Below are 27,199 nucleotides of genomic sequence, written 5' to 3'. Positions count from 1 at the left end.
AAACTATAAAAAATGTGGAACATCTCAGGCTGTTAAAAATATTATTAAATATTTACAAAAACCAATAAACAAGAACAAGTGGAATATAACAGAACAAAGCTACAGCCTGGATACTGTGTGTGTGTGTGTGTGTGTTTGCTTGCTTGCTTGCAGAGCCACACAAACACTGAATGATCCCAGCACAATTAGGCTCAGTGAAAGCACCGTCTGTTTACACGAACAGACACCGACACACACAGCTTTTGTTCACCTTTATACACACACACACACACACACACACACACACACACACACACACACACACCTTTTTACCCTCCACAGAAAAATGCGTCTGAAGGCTGATGAGGCTGCTCGTGATTATCCGCTCATATAAAAAAGGTTCATAATGAGACATTTAAAGTGGGCCAGGTTGTGAAATCTGTTTCCCTAAAAGGTGTCTCAGGTTGTGATGTACGTGCATCAGCACGAGTAAAATCTTCATGTAACAACAATAACAATAATAACGACTCCTTCAGTGAATGAGCCCGTTAGCCTGCAGTGCAGGGCTGTGTTCATGATGCATTCATCATCGTGGGAACTTTTTTTTTCTGATTAATAATTTAACAACAAACCTCAACAGCTGATTGGCCGAAAGTAAAAGTGAGAAATCAGAGCAGCTGGAGTACGAAATGTTTCTGCAGCAGCTCAGTGCGAAGACTTCCCCTTTAATGCACAGTGACGTGACCTCTGACCTCTGCTGAGTCAGCTGATGCCTCACATCACTTTCATTTTTATTTGCCCTTCTTCCTCCTCTTCTCTGCTGGAGCTGAGAGCAGGCAGGCAGGGAAGTTTGGGTCCACAGCGCCCTCTGCAGGAGCAGCCAGAGCTCTGCAGGCTTCAGTCTGCGTCCATCATTTTCTACCTCTTATCTGGGTCTGGGTTGTGGAGGAAGCTGCTGTGCAGAGATTCAGACATTCTGTGCTGATATTTGACTTTCAGTGGGTTTGATTGGGATTAATATAGATTTTAATGCTGGATTATTTCTGGTTTAATAAATAATTTAGTGTTTCAACTCTGGAATTTTACTGAACGCTATACAGGATATTTTTACACATTTAAATATTAAACTGAAACAGATACTGAAACTGAAAAATATGTATATATTTTTTTAAAATCTAAAATAATTTGGTGGTATATTTTTATTCAGTTTTCTTTTTTCCTTATTTTTTGCCATTAAAAGAGTTAGCCTAATGTTTTTTTAATTGTTATTTTAATTCCATGAAACGAGTCGAGGCCTTTCTTTGTTTTACTTGAGGAAAGTAAAACGGGAAGAATTCTTTGCACAAATTATTCTCATGTTATCTCTCCATCTTTCTGATGTTTGACGGCACTCATCTTAATAAAGTCGTCTGTCGTGCCTGACTGGCAGAAATCTTCCTCTAATTTGACCTGCTTGTGTTTCCAGATGTTAAAGGTCCTCCGGCTCACCGATTCTCCTGCGGTCAGAGCCCGTACACCGACAGCGGCTCCTGGGACAGGAAGTTCTGCATCCTGACCGACACCCAGCTCATCCTGCTCAACAAGGATGATGAGGTAAAACTGACCAACTCCCACAGGTCATGTGACCTTTCCACGACACACTCGCTGACCTCCCTCTCCTCCTCTTCCTCCCCCTCAGCTTGCAGGTGACGCTCAGGAGAGCCCCACAGACTCGGCGAAGGCTCGCAGCCTCCGCAGGACGGTCAGCGTCCCCTCAGAGGGACAGTTCCCGGAGTTCCAGGCAGAGGGCGCCACCGCCATGCTTGGTAAGATCAGAGCTGCTTATGGGTGCATTACCTGTGTGTGAGTGTGTGTGTGTGTGTGTGTGAGGCCAAACCCTGCTGTCATCAGGAGGATTAGAGTGAAAACAAAAGAGCGGATGTGATGAGGAGGGTTTGAGTATCTCTGTGACGATGTTCAGGGTCATGTGATCACAGACAGAAACCTGCGTCATGTGACATCACATGAAGAGGAAGCTTTATCCTGGAATCTTCAGAGCTCTGCGCGTGTGTGTGTGTGTGTGTGTGTGTGTGTGTGCGCATGCATGTGATTAAAAACTATAAAACACAGAAACTATTTTAGCGTCGAGTTTTTGCGCTCGTTGGTGTTTTCAGAGTCGGTGTCACGGCGACCTGTGGTTTAACTTTAATACTGGGTTAAATACTAATTCTATATTGGTTTAACTGTGAATTTATACTGGGTTAACTAGACTGGAGAAATATATTTATACTGGAAATTTGTTCTGGTTTATGTATATATACACATATATATACGTGTATATATGTGTATGTGTGTGTATATATATATGTGTGTGTATATGTATGTATATGTGTATATACATATTTGGTTAGAAGCTGGATTCATACTGGTTGCCTTGGTGTGTTTGTATGAAGCCTGGCCCTACTGGTGTCAGTCCTGGATTTATGTGGTTTTGAAACTGGTTTTACCCATAAACTCGGTTCTGTCCTTGGTTTCATACTGGTTTAAGGGTTACACTGAATTTCATTTTATTTTTAGTGATTCTGTTTTCATGACGTTTGTAATGCATCATAACAAACATTTTATTAAAGATTTTTCTCCACTAAATTAAAGATTCATATATATTTTTTAAATATAAGATTTATAAGTGTAAAATATAAAAATGTCCTGATTTTATTCACTTTGTTTTCATCCAAAAGAACAAGTGAATATTTTATTATTTGTATTGAAAAGCAAATATATTCATAATTTCTCCTACACGAGTTTGAAACCAGTCCTGGAGTATTTTTGGTAAATTTAAATCTTTTTCTTTCTGCTGCTGGTGGATGTTTCAGCTGCCAGATGTTCACAGCTGTCTGAGGCGCTGTGTGTCGTGTGAGGTTTGAGGATTTTCGCGCTTGCCGCCGCGGGCTCGAGGCGTGAGAGTTTGTTTTGTGTGCAGTTTGGGAGGTTTGTGTGTAGCTTGTGATTGCAGCTCTGGTTTAGCTCTGACCCGTGCTCCTGTGACGGTGTCGGCGCGCTGCGTCTCTCAGGTGGATGTTTGTCTGCTGTAATGAGGCGTTCGGGTGCAGCCTGTAATTTTGCAGCTCTGTGTGGGAACGTCGCCTCTGACCGAGGAATGCCTGAGGACAAAGCGTCCAGTGTCCGTCCGTCTGAAGGAACGCGGGTGACCCCCGCTGCCCCATGTGGGACGCCCGGGCTGAGGGGATTCCCACCCAGAGCTGCAGGGGTCCTCCAGGCTGTCAGGAAACAACACGCCGACAGTTTAAAAAGCTTTGACTCAGAGTTTAGTCGCATTGATGAGTTTATTGATCAGTTAGAGGACTGATAGAAGTCTCCCCAACCTCACCCCCACGCTGACCCTCACCCGTCATTCAGCCACAGAGGAGCCCATTCATTCAATGACCTCCTTAATCCCCCACCACCCACCGGCCCCTCGCAGGGGGGAGGTTATTTATATGTTAATGTGGCCGGTCTGCCCCCACAAAACAGGGCCCTAACAACCAGTATGAACTGGATCTGTACTGGGATTATACTGGGATTAAATCAGGCAGTGAGTGTGTGGATACTGGTGTAAATACTTGTTTGAAAAAAAGCTGAACTGGTTTAATACCAGGCTACTGGTGGGAATGTAACACTGGTTTTTAGCTTGGGTACAATAATAAAATTTATACTGGTTTCATACTGGAAATTTACTGGATCTAATGATGGAATTTTCTGGGTTGTTTTGTTCAAACTGATGTCATTCTAAATGTTTACACTTGAATAAAGTCGTGTTTGTTCCTGTGTTTACAGTGAGCTTAATACAACATTTATACTGGGCAATCGTTGGATTTAACACTGGAGTTTCCTGGTTTTTATTGATGGTCCAGAGCAGACTCACCCTAAGTTTATACTGGTTTAACTGGGTTTATAATTCTGGGTTACAACTGGTTTTATCTGCAAAAAATATTTTGTTGTAGTTACTGCCAGATCTGGATTATGGCTGGATGATGTGTTTGTTACTGGAGATGAATCCAGTGTCTGTGGGCTGTTAATACTGGATCTGCGGTCGGTTTAATACTGGGTTAAATGTTTGATTTTAAAAGTCTGTGGCTGTTTATTAAGTACAGTATTGCAGATTTATGATGTATTTGTGCTTTTGTTTTGTTTTTGATAACATTTTTACTTGGTTTAAGAGATTAATGCTGAAGTTATACTGGAAATACTGGAATTGATGCTTGATGGGTGACTGGTTTCAAACTAGAGTTATCCTGTATTTCATGCTGGATTTAAAGTGGATTTATTCGCAGGTGTAGACTGTTTAGTTCAGGATTAATACGATGAACGATCTTTGGTGTGTGACTGGTTTAAAACTAGGTTTGTCCTGTATCCTGTTTCAGTGCTGTTAGATTTATTTATTCTGTGTTTTTAGCTGAATTAGACTGGATTCAAACTGGATTTATCTTTACTGTCTTCATACATTCAGACTGTGTCCAGAGCTGTTTTTGAATCAAACATTTCTGACCCTTTCTCTGAGTTCATTGGAGGTTTTGAAACACCTGACGCTCTCTTAAAACCAGGGCGTGAAGCAAAATACTAAATCAGGAAATTAAACCCTGTTTTATTATCCTCCTCCTCTTCCTCCTCCTCTTCCTCCTCTGCTTCTTTTTGCTTGTTGTTTGTTTGCAAACTGAAGGCCGAGCAGCAGTGACAGAGCTGAGATATAATTGTAGTCCTCTGTCTTCGGTACAGTCTAATTACAGTGTTGACTGCGTGCTCATTAAGTGTCTCAGCTCTGCCGCCTCCTCCTCCTCCTCCTCCTCCTCTTCCTCGCTGTGACACAGGAGCGTCCAGCTGAGGTTCTTCCTGGGCCGCGGCCTGATCGCAGCAGATGATCTGTGTGTGAAAGTAGCCCCAGGCCTCAGGTCACGCCTTCGCTCACCTGTGCAGGTGACTTCCTGTCAGGCTGCAGGTGGTCACAGCAGGAGAGTCTATAGTTAAAGGAGCAGTCGGTCAGTTTTGAGGGTCATGTGACTCTGTTTTAAACCAGGATGGAATCCAGGCTGTCAAATAAAAGCAGCACTGGTTTAACTGGATTGATACTGGGTTTAAGTGGGCTGGACTAGTGTAATACAGATTTATGGTTTAAAACCGTCTTGATGATGAGTTTCATACTGTGTGTTGCAGACTCACTAAACTTCATACAGGGTTCAGGTTCAGATTGATTGGATCCATTCAGACTACTCGACCAATCAGTGTTAGTAAAGAAATGACTGCAGTATCGCTGCGTCCAGACCGGACACACAAGGATCGTCTCTCTGGTCACGTGATTTCAGTCGCTGTCGGGCTGCTTTTGAATCATTTCACAGCTCTGAGATATTCACTTCTCTCAGCCAACCAGAGTAGAGCTGGAATTCACACAACATATTTCCAGAAATCCCAGGAAGTCCTGCGACACCTTCTCCTTTGCTCCGTCCTGTCTCAGTATAAATGCACAGGAATTTTTTCAGAGTTGCTGTACAGGAACCGTTACACTACCTGTTCCCCGTGTGCAGAGACTTATATATATTATAGATACATTATTACACGTATTTTATTACACACACACACTCAAAGACATGGTTGTGACACCTTCGTACTGAGTTAACGGCACGTTTCTCCTTCATGTGTTTGAAGCCAGACCTTTAACCTGTGCTCTCTCAGTGTGACTGTCCCTCAGCGTGGGTCCCACACAGGCCCACTCTTTTGTTTGGGGCTCTTTTTAAAGCTCTCATCACTCTCTGCCCCCCACTCTCTGTTCAGCTGCTGCAAAAGTCTCCAAAACGGGTTTTTGTCTTCGCTCCTCGTTGTTTCAGGCTGATCTCTCGTCTCGCTTCATCTCTGGATCTGCTGCATTCCTGTCTGCTCTCCACCTGTCTGCTCCACCACAATAAAATCACCACGTCCTGCTCCAAACTCACCGTCAAAATAAAAGTCTGTGACACAAATCTGGATTCAGTCCATAAATTCCTCAATTAAAAAAAGGAAATGCTGCTGAGATTGAAAGTGCTGCCTCAGGCTACGTGTGACTCTGTCATGTTCAAGCAGACATTCAGGTCAGATCAGTTCGGTCCATCAGCAGCAAAACTAAAAATCTGAAAAACACCATTTATATTTGCATCATTTAGATTTATCTGTTCTTTGAAGTGTCTTCAGCCACTGATCTTTAAACTAAATGCACTGATACTTGTTTGTTTGTTTGTTTTTTAAGAATCTAACAGTTAATTTTACCTCCCGAAGGATGTGGCAGATTATAAAGAGGGCTGCCCACCTGACTGGATGTGACGTAAGCGCTGGCCGTGAGGGTTGCCGAGTGTCTGCAAACACTCTCCAACTGCTCTCTAAGCAGGTTTAACATCTAAGCATTGCCGTTTTTTATTTATGTCTCCATCATAAAAGCCTTCGAGAAGCTTTTGTTGTTGTTTGGTGAGCTTTGAATTTAACTTGTGGAGCTTGTTGTGTAACGGGACACAAATAGCAAGAGAGCCACAAAAATAAAAGGTGGTGTAAAAAAATCCAAACAAGCTGCTTTAAATGCTGGGTCGTTGTCTTAAAGACCCGTGGGTTGTAAATGCTGTTATCACAGTTTTATACTGAAGGCCGAGCGCTTCGCTGACGGCGCAGTTTTCTGGTTCGGACTTTTATTGTGAAGGTGCGGCCGGAAGTGTGCGCTGAGCTGCTGTTTGCTGACGGAGTGAGACCGTCCGGACTGAGTGAGGACATGACTTTAGAGTTAACGCGGTTGTGATGGACTTTCCGGGTGAGTGTCTCTCTCTAACCCTCCGGTCGAACCTCCGGAGGTCGGGCAGATACCGGGAGAAGCTCGGTCTGCTGCCCGCCTCCGGAGCGCTCTCCGCCGGCTGCTTTCGGGCGCGTGTTCGGGTGAAGTTTGCCTGCAGAGCTGCAGCTTCAGGCTCCGCGAAGAGTCGGACCGAGAGGAGAAGTTAGTTTCTCCGATCAGCAGCCCGGCATCAGTTATCGATCAGTTATCGATCACCATCAGAAGTGTGTTCAGCTGATGGATCAGTCGAGCTGCTGCTGGTTTTTATTTTATTCAAACATGAAAGAAAAGAGAAAATAGACCTTCAGCTCTGAGCTTTAACAGGTGCAGTCATAAACTTTATTTATGCAGCGCTTTCAAACAGAAAAGAAATGATGACGAAACTCTGAAGGAGATGTGAATGATATGACGATAATAACAATGTTGTAAGGTCATGTTTATTCAGGCGAGCACATTTCTGATTTCTCAGGCCCCAGAATTTAAATTTAAAGCTTGAGTGTCTTTTAGTAAGATAATAACAGTCAGCAGGACTGAGGTATGATGAGAACTGCTTGGTTTTTCTGCCTCAGACGTCTTTGAAGGGATGACTGTGCATATAAGCACTGCTGGTTAAAACAGTTTTTATTTCAGCCCTGTGGGTTTTGCTTTGGAGGAAAGCCAAAACCTCTCTGGTATGTGTTCATGTCATCTGTCCTTCCCCTGCTGTCGGGCTCGCAGCGATGCAGCTCCTCGCACACGGAGTGGAGCAGCCAGTTAATGACATGTTGTGTTACTGTTATGGTGCAATAAAAGCTTCCCAACAAGTGTTAACCAAATGCAGCGAGCGTGACAGCAAGGTAACGGGCTGTCGGAGCGCTGCACTTTAATCACCTTTTGGTTTTTTGATCCCGATCATTGCATCCCTAAACGAGGCCGGTGTGTCCTGCAGCTCGGGTCATCAGGTGTACACGAGTGTGTGATGTGGGCGGGTTAAAGTCTGTGCAGAGTAGCTGAGGTGGTGCTGTGTCTCAGAGTCCACATGATGGAGGCTCATGTTAGCTGGAGAAAAAATGGCTGCGGTCCGTTGGTGATTTGAATGTCAAATCAAAGCTCCGTGTCAGAGGTCACGCCCAGACTGCAGGCAGGGGGACAGTTTCTGGGATTTATCTTCCTACATTACAGGTGAGAGTCGGAGTCATTCAGACATTAAAGGTGAAAATGTATTTAGAAATGATGATGCATTAAAACCTCCACACTGAGATCTGAAGCAGAAACCGGCTTTAGCTTTCACAACATGGTTGAACTTTAACAGCAGCTCTCTGAGCATGATGGGAATGAAACCTACTCCAGGGTTATTACACTGGACTGAAACTACAATGAGTCTGAGGAGAAGAACATGAGCTCGACTGTAGGAAAAATAAGATCGTCTAAACCTGTATTTTATAAAACCGACCATTATTTAACCAGGTAGTTAGAAACCAAGTGCACATCACAAAGGTTGAGACAGGATGTGGCCCTCGCTCTCCTGACTCACAGTCCTCTGACTTAATCAGCAAATAAATGTTTTCCAGCTTGTTTCTCTAAAATAAATAATATATATTTAAGTGTGAAGCATCAGCTGACAGTCAGCGGGATGTTTTCAGTCTTCAGTAATGCAGAGGTGTGACCTCAGCCGGCGAGTCCTGTAGTCACCTCAGCAACAAATCCGGTAACACCTGAGGTCGGGATTCTTCATCACGGGATAAATATTCCTCTTATCTCTGAGTTCATTCACAACACATGATGTCATCTTGAGAAACCGGGCGAGCCCCGCCCATTCTCTTCTGCCTGCGGTCTGTCATCACTTCCTGTGTGAGGACGGTTTAAAAAACAAAAACCTGTGTGGCTGCAGCGCCATGGTAACCATTATTACAGGTTAAAGTCATTCACGGCTCGGAGTCGTCGGTGTCTGGCGTCCGTCCTATGATGCACTTGTTGCTCCAATGCAGAGCCAGTCTTCATATTTGAGCAGGAACAACAATAGAGATCAAAGTGACCTCTGAGTGACCTCAGCGCTGCTGCGTCTGCTTTAAAACAAGTTTCATTATTATTAGTGCTCAGTAATGACCTGCTAGTTAAAGAGTATTAACGACCTCATTGATGGTGGTTATTATAAACAGCCGAAGAAGCCTGAGTCACACTCTGTGTGGAAACATGACTTCAGCCTCTCAGATCTGGAGGTTCGGTGACGTCTCCTTAAAGGCTGTGGGCGCCTGGTGCTCGGCGGCTCTCCCATTTTTTCCGGCTCCGTGCGCTCGGCTGCTCCTCATTATTAACGGATGCTGTGACAGTTAGCCTAAATCGTGGCGCTCCAGCTGTCCCCGCTCCAGCTATGATTAGATCATTGTGTCCCAAATTTCCCGAAGACAACTCCCATCTGAGGATGCACACAGCATGACGGGAGCTCCCTTTAAAGGAGCATGCCGCTGTTTCCTGCAGGTTTGTTTTTAGAGAGTTTAACCTTTGACCTTGCAGGAAGCGGGGTTATGAAGGACCTGCAGAGAAGCTTCGTGGCAGCAGAGATCACGCGTCTCCCCAGGCGCCTCGCTCGCTCTAATCGAGGCTGTAAATGTGATTCTGTCGCTCTGGAGTTTAATGAGGGCGGCGTCTTCGCAGCACGGGAAGACAGACTGACCCCAGATCAGATTTGTCTGTTTGTATCAGGAGTTTGCAATAATAGGATGAAATAAAATAACATTTCTTCAGACAAAAAGTTTATTCCAGAACTTGGAATTAAGTCAGAGCCGTGGAAACAAATCTGAATTCAGCCACAAATTCATGGTTTACATTCGAGCTGATCTGAAATTAAAATGTCGTAAACAATAATATACAGCTCAGAACAGTAACAGGACTTTAAAGAAGCTCACCAAATAACAGAGCAGCAAATGTTTTCATATAATATCCAGAAACATTTGAGTTAAAAATCAGGTGCACACAGCGCAGCGTTCAGAGGCTGAGCTACCGTCTGTGGACCAAAGTACCAGGAAGCTCCCGGCTCACCGTGTCTGTGCTGATGTTTAAGTCAAAGGATGCATTCTGCAGTTACTGAGTCAGCAGAGCGTCAGCGACTTTTATGCATTAAACTGCATAAATGTCCCTAAACACGAGTCAGCACAAACGCTGCACCGCTGTCAGCTGATCGAGGAATATCATGAACTGACTTGTTGCAACGGTGGCGTCCTGTTACGGCCCACGCTCGAGTTCACGGAGCTCTTTCACAGATGTAATCAAGGTACGTGCTGGATCTCGTACACCCGTGGCAACCAGACTGAAAACACCTGATTTGAAAGATCACGAGCTGCGGCTGAGGACCGTTTTTAAATGGTCCCAGTGCGGGTCCAGTTTGAGCTCTGCAGGTGAAGAACCTGCTGGTCCCCATGATGACCTGATGCTCCACACTGTTAGTGAAGCCACAGCTTCAGGTCTGATGAAGGAAGAACTTATAAAAACGTTTAAGGTCTGCAAAACATGACAAAGCAATCAAAACTTCAGGTTTGATTACCTGTAATAAAAATGAGTGTAACTGAGTGTGTGGATCAGCTGTTTATTATCCAACACTCGTTCCAAACATCTTAAATCTGCCCTGACATTCCTCTCACGACAGAAACCAAAGCGAACGACACCCGAGCCGATCGGGCAGGTGACAGCAGGTTGAATCCTGGCGCCGTGGTTTGAGCACCGGCAGCGGGGCGAGCTGGTGGCTCAGTCTCACTGATACTGTTAATTTATTCAGAGGAATGTGAAGCGATGCGAGAGGAGGCGGCCGACGCACACAAACAGAACTGGTTTCATTATGTGAAAAGAAATTCTTTGAATATTTGTTGTGAAAGCGGAGCTGTGTGTGAGGAGGAGGGCTGACGGGGTCTCTGCTGACGGGGTCTCTTTGTTTTTATCATTCCTGCTGAGAAAAACTCTTACGACAACTAAAGAGAAGGACCAGAGCTGCGACAACACCAGAGAACGTGCGTTAGTTTATCTGCCCTCCATGGGATCCACGTGTGCTTTTCTTACAGCCAGTATTTTCACATTAAAACACCTGAAATGGTTTAAATGTGGAAAGAAGTGTTTCCTTCACCCACTCTCACCCTTCCGTGTTTTTCGTTACACAGCTCCATTAAGAGGAATCTTTTAGTTTGGTGTTTTTTAATAATCATATAAAATATGTGAGATTTGCTGCAGGCTAACTCTGACCTCTGTTCCTGTCAGAGGTGTCTGAGTCTAAAAGGAGGCTCAGTGTTTCCTCCACTACATTTATTTTAAAGCTTCAGTAACTGATTACTTTTTAAATTTAGATTATTAATACAAAACATGTGTAAACACTGATAAACGATGTCATGAGCCATTAAACCTGTGATGTAAAGGCCCGTGAGCCCAGACGCCTGATGGTGTTTGGACATGAGGCTGTTTCGTCTTCATGCAGGTGCTTTGGCCTCACAGCTCTGCTCTTAGAAACGCTTCCACTTTGGGAAACATTCACTAAAACTAGGAGAAGCTTTCTGGGAATCTCACCTTATACCTGCTGCTGTGAAAGCTCCTCCCACTCTGCCCTGCAGACAGCTTCACACAAAGGTTTCTTTGTGCAGCAGACTGTTGTGTCGCTGTGTGTGTGTGTGTGTGTGTGTGTGTGTGTGTCAGGTGTGTCAACTCCTGAATGAGACAGAGTTCAGCAGAGGTCAGCTTCAGCATTCCTCACGCTCCTTTCTGATGACATCACATCCACCCATTCATCTTCTCTGAGCGGTGTCACACTACTGACACACACACACACACTCACAGGTGACAGGTTGAACCACTTATGATGGGAGGAGGGTGCTCGGGGTTCAGTGTGTATCTGCTCGCTGTCTGCTGAGATGTGATTGGTCAGTATTACCTGGTTGTTTATGTGCGGGTTTCTGTTTGTGGAGGTTTGTTGTCCTCACAGAGCTGCTCATTCATCAGGCGGTCGAGTCGATAACTCAAACATTAAACTAATCATCCAGCTGTGAGCAGACAGATGTTCAGGGCGCCCTCAGAGGCCGACGGGATTTTAAACTCAACCAGGCTGAAACCATCGCGTGCACCGACACCAGCAGCTGATGGATGAGTTTCTCTGACACCTGATAGCCTCCTCCTGTCCCTCGGCTCTGCCTCTCTCTGCCCTCAGGCTTATTTTTAGCAGCAGTTTTCCCACGAGTCCGTCCGGGAAGCTCGATACCTACGAGCCGACACGTGAGCCAATGTAACCCAAAGTCGTGGTGGTCAGAGGGAGGGTGGCGGAATCAGAAAGATCCAACAAACAGTCCAGAGTCCCTCAGTGTACGTCTGTTCACACGTTCATCCTTTTATACTAAAACCTGCAGTTCCTCTAATGACCACTAGAGGCTCTGGCAATGAGTCAATGCTTGCAACATGTTTACAGCCTGCTTAAAGTTTGTATTATTGGGGGCGTGGCCTGTTTGACTGACAGGTGGCTGTAGCTGCTAGCTGTCTGCTAGCTTGACCTGAACTGGACCAATGGAGCGTGTTTGTGCTGTTGGAGGCTTTTTAATGACATCATCTGGCCAATAACATGGCTGCTGTGAGGTTACTGCTAACAAACCATAGAAGAAGTCTGAGCTCCAGATAGAGCTGGGCGATATGACCCAAAATTCATATTTCGATATTTCTTTAAAGCCATAAAGTAAGAACAAAAAGAGAGTTCTTAGTCAAAGCTGTGTCCCAGATGTCACACAGGCACTTTTATTAACATACAGCATAGATGTACATGAAAAAAACTACTCAAAAATAAATTGAGCATTTATTAAATAATGCTGCTCTATAAATAAAAGAAAACTATGTTGTTTTGTGCATAACAAAGAGCTCACAATTGTGCAGTCAAAATGTAAACTAACAGACGCTGAGCATAATAACATAGACAGATTTCACAGCTGCTCTGTTCCCAACTTCTACTGCGTGACTGACAGCCTGGAGTTTGAAATCCGCTTCGTAACCATGTCTCTGAACAGGAGCCATTTATGGTCTTTATACACACACAATACGGTAATATTACGTTGAAGCACAGTACGTATCACTCCGCGAGGCTCCTCGGTAGCCGTAATGCTCCGACATCAAGCGGTGCAGCTCCGTAGCTTAGCAAAGTCGTACTAAAACATTTTTTGACAGATTGCTGAGCACTGTGTATCACATAAAATCGGTTCGCGGTCATCAAGCACAACCAGAATTCATACAAAAGGCGCGCAGTCAACTTTAGAGAAAATGAAAGTATTTCAGGCCGTGCATGGCGTTAGCGTGGTTAGCTCGTTAACACGTTGACGCCGTCCAGCCCCACGCACGGGGCGATGCGCAGTAACTCGTTAACGGAGATTTGCCGTGTCCATCTTGTCGCTGCCTGCAGGTGAAGCGATGGGGGAGGAGGGGGAGTTGTGTTCAGTGAAGGAGAGGCGAGGTCGAGTAACGTTGCGTAAAGACAAAAGTGGACGAAAGAGAGGCAAACTTGCGGCTCCGCAACTATAATTATAACGTAACATAGACGATATCGATATAAAGGATATTGTCACATCTTATATCTCGTATAAAAATATATCGATATTTTTAAAAAAACTCGATATATCGCCCAGCTCTAGCTCCAGATTTAGTGAAATTCTACGATTTCAATTGGATATTAGCACTAATTAGCAGCTAGCTGCATCAGCTGATCACTTTGTTGTTTTTAATGCATATTTGGATGAAAAGGTGCAAAGTTTCAGAAGCGGTGCACGTGCATGGTTTTCACCTCTGTCTGTTATCTACAGTGTTAGTGTAAGCCATGCCCACAGGTCACAGACCTAAGCAAAAATAGACCAAAGCACCAGACTGGCGAGCTGCTGGTCTCTGGTTTGACCGTGACCCCGTCTGTGAAGGTCGCGTGTCTCTGGTGGATCCGCTGAAACGACAGATTGAGCCGAGTTCCTGCTGATCAATAACTCGTTAGCAGCAGCAGGAGAAGGAGGAGAAGGAGGAGGAGGAAGGTGAAAACCTGAGCAAACTGATGATTACTGTTAATCAAAGGTCACATGGTTGCTGGTTTGATTCCTGGTGTGGCTCATCTGCTGATTACTTGTATCAGAGTACAAATATCTGAGACACAGCTGATCAATGGATATTTATAGATGATCAGAAGATCCACCGAGTGTGACAGAGGACACTTGGTCATGAGTGGGTTTTAATTTTGCTGCATTGAGTTTTTCTTCTAAAGGTGGAAATCTACCTGTGTGCCAATAACAGCAGGCGAGGAGACGTAAACGGGATCAGCTGATGTGGTCTGAATGACTCAGGTGCAAAAACAACAGGAAGTAATATTTAAGCTGAACAGCAGGCAGAAAGTCTGCAGACACCTCTGATTACTGTCTGCACGTAGCTGCAGTTACAGATCGTTTCTAAAAGTTTCACTATGAGGCAAAATTTCAATAACTTTCATTTTAGAGCAGATCATTAAGAAACTCTGAAAGTCTTCAGACTCAAAGACAGGCGTCGGATCCTGTGCTGAATGGTATGAACATTTTGTGTTATTAAAACGCGTTGACTCTTCAGTCCTGGGTCACCGATGACATAAATGATGCTTTTGAAAGTGATTAATGGTGATTAGCGAGTGATAGGATCAATGAACAGACTCTGAAAATAGAGTTAATTTGCAGGCCTGATGTGATTCGGCCCCCAGAGTTGTGTCCCACTTCAGCCGGCTGAGGGGAAACTTATTTGGTAATTATCCTCCGAGGGCAGCGATAAACGCAGCGAGAGAGGAAGAGGAGAGAGAGGGAGGTGCTGCAGAGACAGAGAGAGAGAGGCAGAGGAGGGTCTGCAGAGAGGAAGGAAGACACGAAGAGCAGGAGGAGGAGGAGAGACAGCAGAACGGAGCAGTTTGTGGGATTGATTGAAGAAATGCGGTAAAACCTCAGCGAGCGGGCGAGCGAGACTTAGAATTACTGCTGAGTGGAGAGAGAGGAGGAGGAGATGGGAAAGGAGGCAGCGTGAAGGAGGAGGAGGATGCGGTGCTGAGGAGGGAGGGGTGGCAGAGGGGAGGGCTGGGGGGATGCCAAAGTGGAGGACGGGACAAAGACGGATGTTTGCAGCTTAACCTCATTGGCTGACAGGTGGCAGCGGCTCCGGCCAATCCCGTCTGACTCTGTGTGTGTGTCCTCTCCTCAGATGATGGGGAACAGCTGCGATCGAGGTACCGTCTCCCTCTCTCTCCCTCTGTGTATGTCTCTGTCCGTGTCATGTGACCGACCTGTCATACCTGGCTTCCTGCCGCATGTTGCCTCAACTTTGTCCCGGGAGAGAAAGACCAGCGCTGATGGCGTCCCCGTCAGCACTCCTCTTCCTCCATCATCAGGGGCGGTTCGGTTGGTGGGGGGTGGGGGGGTTGCATGAAAGTTTGTCCCCGGCTTCCTCGCAGCGCTGCATGCCTGCGGTGTGCATGCGGCGAGCGTCTCGTCCTGCAGCTGGAACCTGATCCAGCTTCCCGCTGCTGCATGCTGCGCTCACTTCCTGTTGCAGAGCAGCACGTTTTGTCGTGTTTCCTCAGCATGTAAACATCATGTTGGCTCCACACGCTGCCGGTCGGACGCCAGCGTCTCTCCACATTTTGTTTTGGTGTCGCCGTGACGCTGCTGACTCCATATAATGCAGCGGCGGCGGCCTGAACTGGGTCGGGGTGGAACTCCCACAGCTGATTGTGGCTCGCTTGTGTCTGTGCTCGTGTTTGTCTTCATGCTCCAAACGGCTGCGTTACAAACTCTCATACAGAGGTGTCAAACATGTGGCTCGGGGCCCGGGTCCAACCCGGCCCACTGGATGTGTTTGCAGAGAGTGAGAGCTGCAGAGGAGGACGCAGAAATGTTAGACTCTGGTTTCTACAGCAGGAAGCTTGGTGAGCTCCACAGACGGGCCGATACAGATTATTAAAGAGGAGGAGAGAACGAGGAGCGATATCTGAACTGATTTACAGGTGCAGGAAAGAATCTGGCGTCATGCTCTCATCATTGATGTGTTATTTATTATTAGTTATGTGCTTTTGAATCCTCTCTCACATGTTTTTAAGCCGTGGATTTCCTGGTCAGATGACAGCGAGTGTGACTTTTACCAAAGTGTTCATATTAAATAACGTATTACTCACCAAGAAGCAGATGTTAAAGTTTTAGCTGAGCTGGTTTCAGGAAGTCTGAGGCTGCCTGTCCATGTAGCTGCTAGCATAATTTAGCCTTTTTCCCATTAGCATAGCCACTGTGGCGCCGTCACAGCTGATTTGTCTTCATGTTTTAAAATTCGTCTCATAAAAGTTACTCTCTTATTATCTTGACTCTTTCAGCTCGTTTGCTTTTGCTGCTTCAGACTGAATGTGTTTCTCTGTTCTCAGTTCTGATTGGCTTTTACTTTTGATGTGTAACCAATCAGAGACTTCTATAGACCTCAGGTGGAACATCTGCCTTGACTTACAGTCCAGGAAATGTTTAAGTTTCAGTTAAATGTTAAATAAGGACACGACCCATAAGACATGGCGGCTCAGATGATTGCTTTGGTCAGCGGCAGTCGTCGTGGTTACGTGCTCTGTTGGCGCTCTCTGGTTTTCTTCCTGTTTGAACCTTTCCATCTGTTTGCAGCAGTTCGTCATTTTTTATTGGTCGTTGGTGAAAATGACTTGAAGTGTGTTGGTGGCGTTACTGGAAGAAAGTTTGACAGAAGGTGTAGATATCTGCCATCCGACATCTGTCCTCGTCCTCCATCATGTCTGAACGTCTTCACCTGTCCTCTGTCGCTCAGCTCAGAGGCTGATGATGATGATGATGATGTTGGTTAACCCTCCCTCTCTCTCTCTCTCTTTGCAGAAGTTCCTTCGGAGAGATCTCCGAGAAGGAGGAGTATTTCCGGTTTGGGGAGCTCGGAGAAGAGCGTCGCAGTCGACAATCCAAACACGTCTCCGTTCAAAGTGCCGGTGAGTAACGGGAACACGTCTCACCAAGTCTGTGCATTTATTCATTTCCTGCACGCCATCACAGAGAGATCGCAGGCCCGTCTCTGCTCCGTCGTCCTCTCTGGTGACCCTCAGAGCACGGAGATGTGTCGCCTGTTTGCTGTATATCACACACAGGCTGTACATAAGGCAGAGTTCCTGTTACCAGCAGGTGGCGCTAAAGTCTGAATACTTGATATTAATAAATTACGTGTGTGTTTAGGTCGTGGCATCACTCATCAGTTTCAAATTTTGCTCAATGCCTCGTCAGTTTTTCACAGCCAGAAGTGAGGGAGGCGTGCTAATGCTAACTAGCTTGGTTATCAGGTTACCGGGAAAGTGCTCAGTAAATAAAATCTTGTTGGTACAATTAAACACAGGATATTATTGTTATTGTTTTTGTCACTGTTGCTGTTGTTCTGTTAGTTTCGAGCGTCTGTGTTTGAAGCAGAGCTGAAACTCTGCTCAGAGTTTGTGTCGCAGCTCTCAGGTCGTATTCTTAGTTTCAGACGTCTTCACACAGATTTAAGTAAACACGGGCGGGGAGCATGCTGGGAGTTCATCAGTGGTGAGGAAGTGACATGAAGCTTTCAGTCGTCTGTTCAGCGATCCTCAGAGACCAACAATCATGATCAATAGGTGTGATTGGCTGTTTGGTGGAGGCGGTGGCGGTTTTTAAGGGTGCAGGCGGCCTGTTTGAAGTGTTCCTCGCTCTCTGGCAGGATGCGTCTCTATTCTGATGCATTAAAAGGAGCCAATGAGCCTGAAGGGAGTCTGCAGGGGAGGGGGAGGAGGTGATGCGTTTGAGGATATTAATATCTCCGGAAATGAGGCCGCTCACTTCCACAGCTCTGCACGGGGCTTTTATTGTGACAGACGACCTGAGAGCTGAAGGGTTTGATCAGAGTTTGATCATAGATGGAGATACAGGGATGACTCATCAGTGTGGAACCAATCAGCACTCAGCCTGAAGCAGGCCCGGGTGGTATCGGTGTGTGTTTAGATGTCAGTGTGATTTTTAATACCAGCATAATAACCGACACATGAATCTTCTACCAAAAGTCTCAAAGTGGCTGAACTGAAGACATTTATTGTTTCTCCTGCATGAAAACGCCACCAGGGGGCAGCAGGTGCTGGTCAAACACGCTGCTGAGCTCAGCGACCTGTGAAACATGACCAGCTGTTCAGTGTTTCCTGCACTGTGCTGTGGACAACTCAAACGCCACCGCCTCTGACTCCAGCTGGTGAGGGGGCGGAGTTTGGTTCTGCGTGACCACAGAATGAGACGCTCAGCTCAGCTCAGCGACATAGTCGACGCTCACAACAGGCGGACGGGAGGGAACAGCAGCAGCATCTGAACGTGATACAAACACCCACAGCCGAATATCGCTGTAGAACTTTGAGTTGTCTTTAGTGCAAACGTGACGGAGTTACAGTCGTTCTAAAGCAGCACACCGCCTGGTCGATGCTTAAACACACAGGTGTGTGCTGATGCTGTGCTCAGGGCCGCTATTCCACCTCACCTGCATGAAAACACCACCAGAGGGCGTTTTCTCGTCGTAGCACCTCCACCTGAGCTCATCATTCATCGCTGCTGTTCCACACGGAGGTCAGCTGATGGAGGAATCGCCTGCATTCGTTAAGTTTTAGCGCCTTACATGCGTCATGGCTGATGTAACACAATCGTTTACCAACGTTTGGAATAAATGAAGCATTTTTTCTCACGTATGCTGTGATTTGTGGATTTTAATGTTCATTTGAAACCATATTGTTTGAAATTAGTATTGTTGTTTTCTGTGCTTGTGCTTTTTACACTTTGAGTTTTTGTTTTTTAACACACACGTGCACATTTTACAGCTTGGACTAATTTCAGGATTTCTTTGAGCCGAACTAAACATCAAGTGAGTTTCGACTTTTAAAGAGACGAACGCTCGTCACTTAAATGACGGGGGTGCGCTTGATTTATGACAAAAGAATGAGAGCTCGGTCGTGATCCAGTAATCACCAAAATAATGAGATTAAACCTGACTGTAGCTGAAGGAGGTTCTTTGTGCTGAGGACTGAGGGATGGTGCTGCTGCATCACGTGGATGCTGTGATAAACAGTTGAGTTTCTGAGGTCGAGGATGGAGAAGTGTTTCTGTGAACGACCTCGCTGGCTCAGAGTGAAGAGCTGAGCTTTGTGTGAGCCACAGCAGCATCGCTCACAGCGAGGCTCTTGTGACAGAAACAGGATGGAAAAAGGACGTCTGAGATGCTGTTAAGTGATCTGAGAGTTTTTTAGTAGAAACAGGAGCTCCTTTTATTCTTGGAAGACGGTTTGAGGTTACAGTCGAATATCTGAAGCGATTACTCACCGATCCAACGCTCATGAAAGTCTATGTTAACGTCTCTCGGTGAAGATCAGTGCCGCTCTCGTGAAAATCGCCATCTGTGACTGATTCTGACCTTTTCTGTTTCTCCTTCAGGGGTTTTTCAGTAAACGTCTTAAAGGCTCCATCAAGAGGACGAGGAGTCAGACCAAACTGGACAGAAACACCAGCTTCAGACTGCCCTCGATCCGGCCCGCCGATGCCGACAGGTAACACCTCCAGAGCTCGAGCTGCTCTTCAGCTGTTCTTCGCTCAGATTTGAGTCTTTTATTGCATTAATCTGAACATAGACATACTCCAGCCTTGGTACAGACGGGATGTCTGTGCACAGTCCTTCCTCCGCCTGCAGCCCGATGATAAAGGTCTCCACCCGGAGGCTGTCAGGCCTCCTGTTGCGTGTTCAGGGTCCACCTCAGGCTCTCTGCTGGTTCTGCGGGTCCAGATGGACGGTTCAGACCTGCCTGTTAGAAACAGGACAGCCTGGCCTGGAACAGTTTCATAGTTTAAAAGCGTGCATGTTTAAAAGTTCCTACAAAGTCTGTTTCCACGTCTGTTCAATTTCCTAAAAATCAGAATTTATAAACATAAACTGATCGTATGAACACAGACGAGGCACGCTCGCTGTTTTTAACAGCGTCAGAGCCAGGCTGAGTGCTTTTAACCATGAAATGAGGAAACATCACTTCTGTCTTTTATATGCCGTTAACACGGGGGTCTATGGGGGGTGACTCACTCCTGAGCCTCTAGTGGACTTTGGAGGAACTGCAGGTTTGCTCAGGCCTGGGGGGTCGACTGATTCGGTCTCTAACAGTGTTCGTTATGAAGGAGGAAACTGGCTCCATAAGAGGTCTGCTGGCAATCGTGATGTTTCGGTTTTCTTCGGTCTGTGTGATCCGGTGACGGTTTGATTGGTTTATTAGAGAGAGCAGCTTCTGATTGATAAGCTGACTGCGGGCCGGCTCAGAGTCGCAGAGGCTTCGGTTTGAGTGAGTCTGCAGTTTATTCATGCTCAGTGACGCTGAGCAGCAGACTCTGATATTAACGCTCATTTCCTGCTCTGGCTGCTGCTTCTGGTCGCTCTGCGTTTCCTCCAGTAATGAAGCCCAGCGTCCGTCTGTCACATGTGAGGAACTCTGTCCGGCAGACAGAGGGCGGGTCTCTCCTCCTGCTGATCGTCGAGGTTGTGGGTTTTTCCTCCTTCCATTAACCCGCCCAGCCTTCCCAGCACTGCCTGGAGGTGGTTTTACTGGAACTCTGCTGCACTCTGCAGAGGTTTGTTCGGTTTGTAAGATAAAGTTTCCTCCTGAGTGTGTGAGTGTGTTTTCATGAGATCTTTTCCCTGGAAAACCTCCAGGTATGACTCCGTTCGCTGGGATTTTCTTCCTGTTAAATTTGATTTACATTTATTCTGAAATCATTTTTAAAGTGGTGAATGGCTCGCCCTGTTTCCTGTCTCAGAGGTCTGATGATGCTTTTCACTGAAACCAGTGATTATTGGAACCATGTGTCACCATGAAAATATATTTATGATTCAAAAATGACCTTTAACAAAAAATGTTTACTCAAAAACTAGAAGTTAAAACAAATATTTATTTAATGATTGAATCCATTAATCCGCATTTCTGATCAATCATTTTTAAAAATGTGCTTCTCTTTATCAAACAAAGCTGTGACTGATTTCAGAGTGTGACCAGGTTCTTCTCTGAATTTGAATTATAATAAAATAAAAGTGAAGCTTTAACCTTTTATAATATTTAGTAACAGGCGACGCTTTCACTGCAGGCGTCAGCGATTTTAATAAGAGCAAACAGCAGTCGATCACCTACAAGCAGCACCAGGCTCAGAGAGGGGCTCCACCTCTACCAAATGAACTTTGGGGAAGGCTACGGCGAGTACTCCTCATACGCGCTGTGGTAGCACTTCCTCTCATTTCCTGTCGTGTCATAACAGGAAAATATGAGTGAGTGAGGAATTAATCCAGATGCAGGTCTCCTCCTGGACTCATGCAGGTGTGGGAGGAGCTTCCAGCCTCAGGGTGAGTGAGGTTTAACAGCCAACAGGAAGTGTTTGCTGAATCTCTGCACAACATCTGTCCCAGCCTCTGTCTGCATGGTGCTGATGCTGAGTGCAGCTTTATAACCGACAGAGTGACAGCCAGCTGGACATCAGGATAATGCTACACACACACACGCACGCTCGCACGCACGCACGCACACACGCACGCACGCACACTCGCACGCACGCGCACACTCGCACGCACGCGCACACACGCACGCACGCACACGCGCAGCCTCGCTCTCAGTCAGCTCTGAGCTCTGACTCCTGATGGATGGTTCGTCCTCTCTCCTCCGCAGAGCTCGGATAGCTCAGCTCTCCAAATCGCTCAGATTCAGGTAGGACTGCACGCACGTGTGTATGTGAGATGAAAATGGTGCATTGTGATTGGTTGACTGACTCCTGCTGTCTTTGGACGGGATGACAGACGTTTCAGATGAAGTTTGAGGGTGAGCTGAGCAGCAGGGAGCCGCACTGCGAGCTCCGGTGTTATCTGAGCGCAGCGGTTGAAGTCGAGCTCGTGATGGAGCAGAGTTAATGTTCTGTGGTGTCGCAGAACCCACGCGACGGGTCGACAGACAAAAATAAATCTGCGAGCAGCCTCAGAACGTGTCTGATTCTCACCGTGAAGGTGACGGCCGCGTTGGTGTTTGCTGCCATTTCAATAATGTTGCTACAGGAGCCCCGAGGATCCAGTACTGTACACAGAGAGGTGCAGTGTGGGAAGGAAACTTTTAGGAAAACTCTGGATGTCTTTGTCTCCTGCTTTGACGTCTTCTGCTCTCACACCAGAAGATATTGTGAGATCTCGACTTCAGCGAGTGCGAACTGAAAACTCGAGTTCCTCTGATAGATTCACCCAACTGTGCCCTTCATCATCATCATCATCATCATCACAGGAATTACCATAGACAGAGATGCAGAGATGTGTGTGTGTGTGTGTGTGTTTAGACCTGTAAGTGCTTCCTCCTCGTCTTCCTCTGGCAGCAGAGTGGATCAGGTTTCTGTCCTAATGCAGGAGACCAGCCCTTCCTGTGTGTGTGTGTGTGTGTGTGTGTGTGTGTGTGTTTACACTCTGCTGACACTCAAAGAAGCAGTCAGGTTGTGTGTTTTATGACTGTCTCTTTTATTTGGTGAAACATGGCTTACTGTGTTTCACAGATGGAGCGTTGCGGCTGCTGGTCACATGACCAGGCAGGTCTTAACAAACGTCTTCTAACCGGAGCGCTCGCTTCCTCTGCTCGTGTTTGAACTCGCGCTGAAACTGCAGGTTTTTGGATCTACAGCAGGTCGTGAGGGTGAAAAGTTTCTCACTCCTGGGTTTGTGTTGATGGGTCCCAGCTTCTGCACGTGCTCAGTGGTGGTTTCCTAGCTGGCTCCGCCCACAGTTTTCCTGAGGTTTTAAAAACAGGGAGTGGATAAATTTACATATAGACACTGAACACATGCTGTGTTTGCAGATGTCTCCTTTAAAATGTTGTTTGTTTTAACATTGTAATACCACAGGCGACCACCAGGGGAGATTAGCCTTGAGGCTAAGAGCCGCCATCACGCCTTCAAGGTTAATTGATGCATCCACAGTCTGCAGCTTAGAGCTGCAGGCACTTCCAGATAAGGAGTTTTTTTCGTTTAATCATCCTGAAGCACGCCCTGCTCCTCAGACCAAAGCACACCTGAGCAGAAATCAGCTGACAGGAAGTCAAACCCACAGACTGTATATAAACGATGTGTGTGCTCACACATTGGTTTCTGCACTGGTCAGTGTCAGCATCTTAATGCAGTCCTGCTGTAAAGCTGGATTTTAACAGGGCAGTGAACTGACTCACTGCTGGAGCCTCTAGTGGACGTTAGAGGAACTGCAGGTTTGGGTGATTTCAGCGCTGGCATGGAGTGAAACTTGGCGAACTGCTGGACTACAGATACATCTGAGGTTATTTATCGTACACCTGAATTCAGTGAAAGCGTGACGATGCTTTAAAACGGGTGAAGAGCTTCGTCTGGTTGGTGCTTTGTGGATGGAGAGCAGAACGTTCATGAGCTTGCAGCACCAAATGTCTCAGATTAGTCAAATGCACAGCGCTGCTTCCAGCTGAGCGTCGCTGTTGGTTTGTGACCAGCTTTAATCAGAATGGCTGATAATGAAGCTCGTGCATCAGTCAGTGTTTAAACTTCAGTCTGAGTTTTAATAAAAGCAGTTTTTTAATCACGAAGCCGTCAGTGATCGAATTTAACGGTCAGAGCGTTTAATTCAGCATCAGATGTGATGTCACAGCATCACTGCTGATCTCAGGCCGCTAATCCGGGTTTACGTAACTCATCTGACACAGCGGGAGGATTACACACACACACACACACACACACACACACACACACACACACACACACACACACACACTCATGTTTCCATCACATTGATTAGTTTCCTGCTGGTTTAACCTGGATGTCTGCACAGGAAACCGTGATGATTCACTTCACGCTGTTGTTTTTGTTGCTCTCAGCGTGACTCTGCAGGAAGAGCTGCGTCCTCATAGCATCAGCAGAGAAAGTGCACAAACACACTCAGTGAATTCGAAATGACCCCTGATCTCATGCAAAGCAGGAGAACGCTTACACAACATGCTGTGGTCTGCAGATGCTCCACGGACGGGTCTCCACCTCATGAGCCAATCAGAAGAAACTCTGATGTCATATCTGTGTGTGTGTGTGTGGGGGGGGGGCTACGAACCAGCTGACCCTTTGATGAGCTTCGGGGAAACGTTTGAAAACCAGCGCTGGATAAACACGGAGAAGTAAAACTATCTGAAACTGAAGCTTCTCAGAGACGCAGTTTCATTTTATCTGCAGAAAACTTTGAGGCTCAAATAAAAAACAGGCGTTGTGGTGTGACTGATGTGAGCGGATCCAGCAGGGCGGAGCATTAAAGGTAAAAACAGCTTCACCAGTTTATGTTTAAGAATCCGCTCTGAACTGTAAAAGCGCCGTCGGTGACGTCATGTGACCGTGAAGCCTCGCTGCAGAGTTTATTCTGGATTTATTGGAGTTGTATTGAATGAACTTTCTTCTTCTGCTGCTCGTAACGCTGCAGCTCTCCCTCTCTTCCTCATTATTGCGTCCTCTGAGACGCTCCTTGCTGCGTCACGCTCGCTGCCAAGCGCCGGCCGTCCCAGCGGGGGCCGCTGCCACGGTTACACTCCCGCAGGCAAGATACGATTGGCCGTCTCAGGATTTGTTTACCGGCTGCCGGACTGTGTGGGTGAAGCTCGGCAGCGGCGGCGGTGACCGGAGCTGCTGCACGTCTGCCAGAGGGTCGAGGTGGGAGGGATGCTCTGGGGCCCCCCCCTCGCCTGGCTCTGTGGCTGTTTTTCGTAGGTGCTCTCAGCTCGGGTGGAGTTTGGTGAAGCTGGTGATGCCGCGTACCGGGCTCAGCGGCGCCCCCTGTGGTTTAAACTCGCCCTAACATCCGTTTACCTTTCCATCTCCTTCCTGTCTTCCAGATCTCGCGTGCTTCCCAAGCTGAAGGAGTCGAGCTCCCATGAGTCTTTGCTGAGCCCGGGCAGCGCGGTGGAGGCTCTGGACCTGAGCATGGAGGAGGACGTGTTCATCAAGCCTCTGCACAGCAGCATCCTGGGACAGGAGTTCTGCTTCGAGGTGACGCACGGTGAAATGTCTGACCTGAGCTTCAGAGAAATCTGATGATTAACAGCAGAAAGATTTTCTAGTTAATTATTGTTGTGCGTGTTGAAGGGCAGCACAGTGTTCGTTTTTACTGACGCTCGTAAAGTGGATCAATGCTGCTCATTTTGATTGATGCAACTCTTTCATGTCACAAAACTGATAAACGAGTTTTATCAGGTTCTTTTAAGCACTGTAGAATAAATAAAGACGGATATAAAAAAGAGCAGATATGTTTTGGACGTGAAGTCCCAGGATTTGTGTCCTCGTTACTTTTGGATGTTTTGAGCAGGTACCTGTAAGTAGTCGTGTCACCCTGCACCCCTGGTTGTCTGAGTGACCCTCCCTCTCTGTCTCACCTGTCAGGTGACGTACTCGGGCGGCAGCAAGTGTTTCAGCTGCACGTCGGCCTCAGAGAGAGACAAGTGGATGGAGAACCTGAGGAGGACGATTCAGCCCAACAAGGTGACTTCCTGTCCTGCACCGATGAGTTTTTGTGAAGGGGGAAACATTTACTTCTGCTGTAACGCCTCTAGTGGCCATCAGAGGAACTGCAGTTGCAGTCCGTTGGTTTGTGCTGTTTTTGCCTCGCAGGTGTCACAAAATCAGTTTAACAAACGGTGTTTTTGCGTTCGCAGGACAACTGCCGGCGCGCCGAGAACCTGCTGCGACTCTGGATCATCGAAGCCAAAGACCTGCCGCCTAAGAAGAAATATTTCTGCGAGCTGTGTCTGGACGACGTCCTGTACGCCCGGACCACCAGCAAGACCCGCCACGACAGCCTGTTCTGGGGCGAGTACTTTGACTTTTCCAGCCTGCCCGGCGTGCACAGCATCACCGTGCACATCTACCGCGACGTGGACAAGAAGAAGAAAAAGGACAAGAACAACTACGTGGGCCTGGTCAACATCCCGGTGGCGAGCGTGACGGGCCGGCAGTTTGTGGAGAAGTGGTACCCGGTGAGCACGCCCACCACCAGCAAGGGCAAAGGCGGCGGGCCGTCGATCCGCATCAAGTCGCGCTTCCAGACCATCTCCATCCTGCCCATGGAGCAGTACAAGGAGTTCGCCGAGTTCGTCACCAACAACTACACCATGCTGTGCTCGGTGCTCGAGCCCGTCATCAGCGTGAAGAACAAGGAGGAGATGGCGTGCGCACTGGTCCACATCCTGCAGAGCACCGGCAGGGCAAAGGTCAGAATCAGTCACGCTGACGTTTCACTTCCTGTTAGCAAAACATGTCAGCCCAGAAGTTTAAACTGCAGGTAGCGCTCGCTCTGGACCCGCCTTCACACAGGTTCCTGAATATCAGCATAACAGCAGAAAATCGGACCTAAATACGATGACGTTTCCATAAATGCTCGCTGCTGGAGGATTCCCATCCTTGATAATTCCAGTAAACCCGTTCAGATTCAGTAAAAGCCCCAAAAACGATCCATAAAGCTCATTTAGTCCGATAAGCTCGATAACTTTATTAACATTAACCGGAGTCGATCAGTGAAGCTGATTTCATGGATCACAGAGTTGTAGGAGAGAGGAGGCGTGCAGCGTTTGTAAATGCACCCGTGTTGTAAGTAAGGTGATTAACTATGATGGCGCCCTCTTCATCTCTACCTCCTCCTCCTCAGGACTTCCTGACGGACCTGGTGATGTCAGAGGTGGATCGATGCGCCGACCACGACGTCCTGATCTTCAGGGAGAACACGCTGGCCACCAAGGCCATCGAGGAATATCTGAAGCTGGTGGGACAGAAATACCTGCACGACGCGCTCGGTGAGCCTCGCACACACCTGTGCACACAACCGCACACACACCTGTAACCTGCCGTCTGGTGGGCGGAGTCACCTTGTTTCTCCTGTGAAATTCTAAACTGTTATTGGACTCCGAGGTTTACAATTAAGAAAACAAAATATTCAAATCTAGTCTGAGAGGTCTTAAAAATGATAATCAGCTGTATTGATAATTAGCAGTTAAATAATTAATTAGCATCTAATCAATGAATCAGAGTTATGAGCAGCTCTAAGCCTCTGACTAAATGATCAGTTTCACACAGTTTTTTGTACTCTTGGATTCGTATGATGTCATAGAGACGAGGTATCCTTTAATGGTCATCTCAGAAGCCACGCCCACCTGCCATTTCTGAAGGTTTGCCAAGTAGGTAGGCTTAAAGGAGGAGGAGCTAAAGCTGTTTGTTTCAGACAGAGGATGAACTGAGGAGCTGTACAGAGTCCTGGTGTCAGATTAAAGGAGGATTATTATGAACTGTGAGTCATGCAAAGCTGCTCCACAGAGCAGACGCCACCTCGACAGTAAATCTG

General features: G+C 46.8%; 1 protein-coding gene across 1 annotated transcript in view; it reads left to right on the top strand.

Moving 5' to 3' along the window:
- rasal2 (RAS protein activator like 2) overlaps positions 1–27,199 on the top strand; it is a 48,990-nt gene that overhangs the window by 13,670 nt on the left and 8,121 nt on the right. The window contains 8 exon segments of the mRNA XM_005464201.4: positions 1,445–1,572; positions 1,658–1,784; positions 16,660–16,766; positions 19,252–19,364; positions 24,705–24,858; positions 25,249–25,347; positions 25,521–26,075; positions 26,510–26,654. Coding sequence (XP_005464258.2) covers positions 1,445–1,572; positions 1,658–1,784; positions 16,660–16,766; positions 19,252–19,364; positions 24,705–24,858; positions 25,249–25,347; positions 25,521–26,075; positions 26,510–26,654 — 1,428 coding nt within the window.

Source organism: Oreochromis niloticus, linkage group LG18 (assembly GCF_001858045.2).
Source record: "Oreochromis niloticus isolate F11D_XX linkage group LG18, O_niloticus_UMD_NMBU, whole genome shotgun sequence".
Lineage (NCBI taxonomy): Eukaryota > Metazoa > Chordata > Actinopteri > Cichliformes > Cichlidae > Oreochromis > Oreochromis niloticus.
Note: the sequence above shows the minus strand (reverse complement) of the source record. Positions and strands in the feature narration are given on the sequence as shown.